The following is a 1631-nucleotide window of genomic DNA, read 5'->3' as shown; positions in this document are numbered from 1 at the left end:
TGATTTGATCAACCGACTTCCACACCACTATAAATAGTGATGGTCCCCCTTCCTCATTTTGGAACTTAAGAAGAAAATAAAAGATTCATCTTTGACTCTCTCTCTCTCACGTACTACATATATATATATATATATATATATATATATATATTACATAAGTCAACATTTCATCTCTCCTTATATTACTCAACACGTTATCAGCACGAGGCCCTGACCAACTGAGGCTTATCAATCCGAAAGTTCTTAAACCAGCCGAGGTAATGTTTAAATTTATGTATTTCAATATACTTAATTTATTTAAATTTTATTATTATTCGGAGTGAGAGGCTGTACCTTCTCCGTTTATTTTTCGGGATGATAGGCGCTGCCTTTCCCGACTGATCGTTATGGTAGGCTATGCCTTCACGATCAGAGAAACACGTGGTAGGCTTTGCCTCCGTGAATAAAAAGAAAAGGTCAAAAATGGTAAACTAAGTCTCCTTGGACCTTGAAATAAGTAAAAGTCAAAATGGTAGACCATGTCTCCTCGGACTTTGAAAAATGATCAATATGGTAGTCTATGACTCCTCGGATCATGTGGTAGGCTGAGCCTCCCGATTTTATTTATGCTATTTAAATTTCTGTAATTTAAATTTCTGTAATTTAAGTTTATGCTTTAATTTTATGCCTTTGATTTTTGCATTTAAATTCTCGTCTTTACTATATTTATATATTATTCTATGAATACAATTATCATGTCGAATTTGACAAAGCTCGAAATTAATGCCCTGGATATTACGGGAAATAATTATATGACCTTGGCAGTGGGTGCAAAAATGCACTTGAGAGGAAACGGGCTTTTGGAAACCAACGCGGTATCGGATGAGAAAAAGGCAAAAGCCATGATATTTTTACGACACCACATCCATGATGGTTTAAAGGATGAATATATTACGAAAGAGGATCCTTGTGACCTCTGGAAATCTTTAAAAGAGAGGTTCGATCACCAGAAATATGTGATCTTACCGAAAGCTAAACACGAGTGGATCCATCTCCGGTTCCAGGACTACAAAAGTGTTAGTGAGTTTAATTCTGCGATGTTCGGAATTACTTCAAGGAGGATGTTATGTGGAGAGAAAATAAGTGATTATGATATGATCGAGAAAACTCTCTCCACATTCCATCCTGAAAATGTAATCCTGCAGCAACAATACCGGGTGAATGGATATATCCGTTACTCGGAGTTGATGCAAGTCCTCCTTGTAGCGGAGCAGAATAATCAACTCGTGACTTTAAACCATCAAGCTCGTCCCACTGGATCTGCTCCATTCCCGGAAGTGAATGTTGCATCATCCAGTTATGATAATAGAAGAGAACGAGGTCGTGGACGTGGTGGAAACCGTTATCATGGTCGTGGAAGAGGATGAGGAAGAAGATTCTGTCCCTATGATGAAAGAAATAATAAAGACTTCCACGAAAATGAAAGGAATGAAAAGGGCCATGATGATAAAAGGCAAACGGGAAAGGTTTACTACAGATGCGGCATGAAAGGTCATTGGGTACGTAACTGTCGTACGCCAAAACATTTAGCCGATCTGTATAGAGAATCCCAAAAGGGAAAAGAGAAAGGAAGAGGTGAAACAAACTTCATC

The 1631-nt window shown here is 38.0% G+C and overlaps 1 protein-coding gene across 1 annotated transcript; it reads left to right on the top strand.

Annotated features, from left to right (window-relative positions):
- Positions 1 to 815: 815 nt before the first annotated feature.
- LOC106319903 lies at positions 816 to 1406 on the top strand. The gene has a single exon (XM_013758300.1). It carries the CDS (start codon positions 816 to 818, stop codon positions 1404 to 1406), a length of 591 nt encoding a protein of 196 aa, XP_013613754.1.
- The last annotated feature ends 225 nt before the right edge of the window (positions 1407 to 1631 follow it).

Source organism: Brassica oleracea, unplaced genomic scaffold (assembly GCF_000695525.1).
Source record: "Brassica oleracea var. oleracea cultivar TO1000 unplaced genomic scaffold, BOL UnpScaffold00685, whole genome shotgun sequence".
Classification (NCBI taxonomy): domain Eukaryota; kingdom Viridiplantae; phylum Streptophyta; class Magnoliopsida; order Brassicales; family Brassicaceae; genus Brassica; species Brassica oleracea.
The sequence above is the reverse complement of the archived record's forward strand: the minus strand, read 5'-3'. Positions and strand labels throughout refer to the sequence as shown.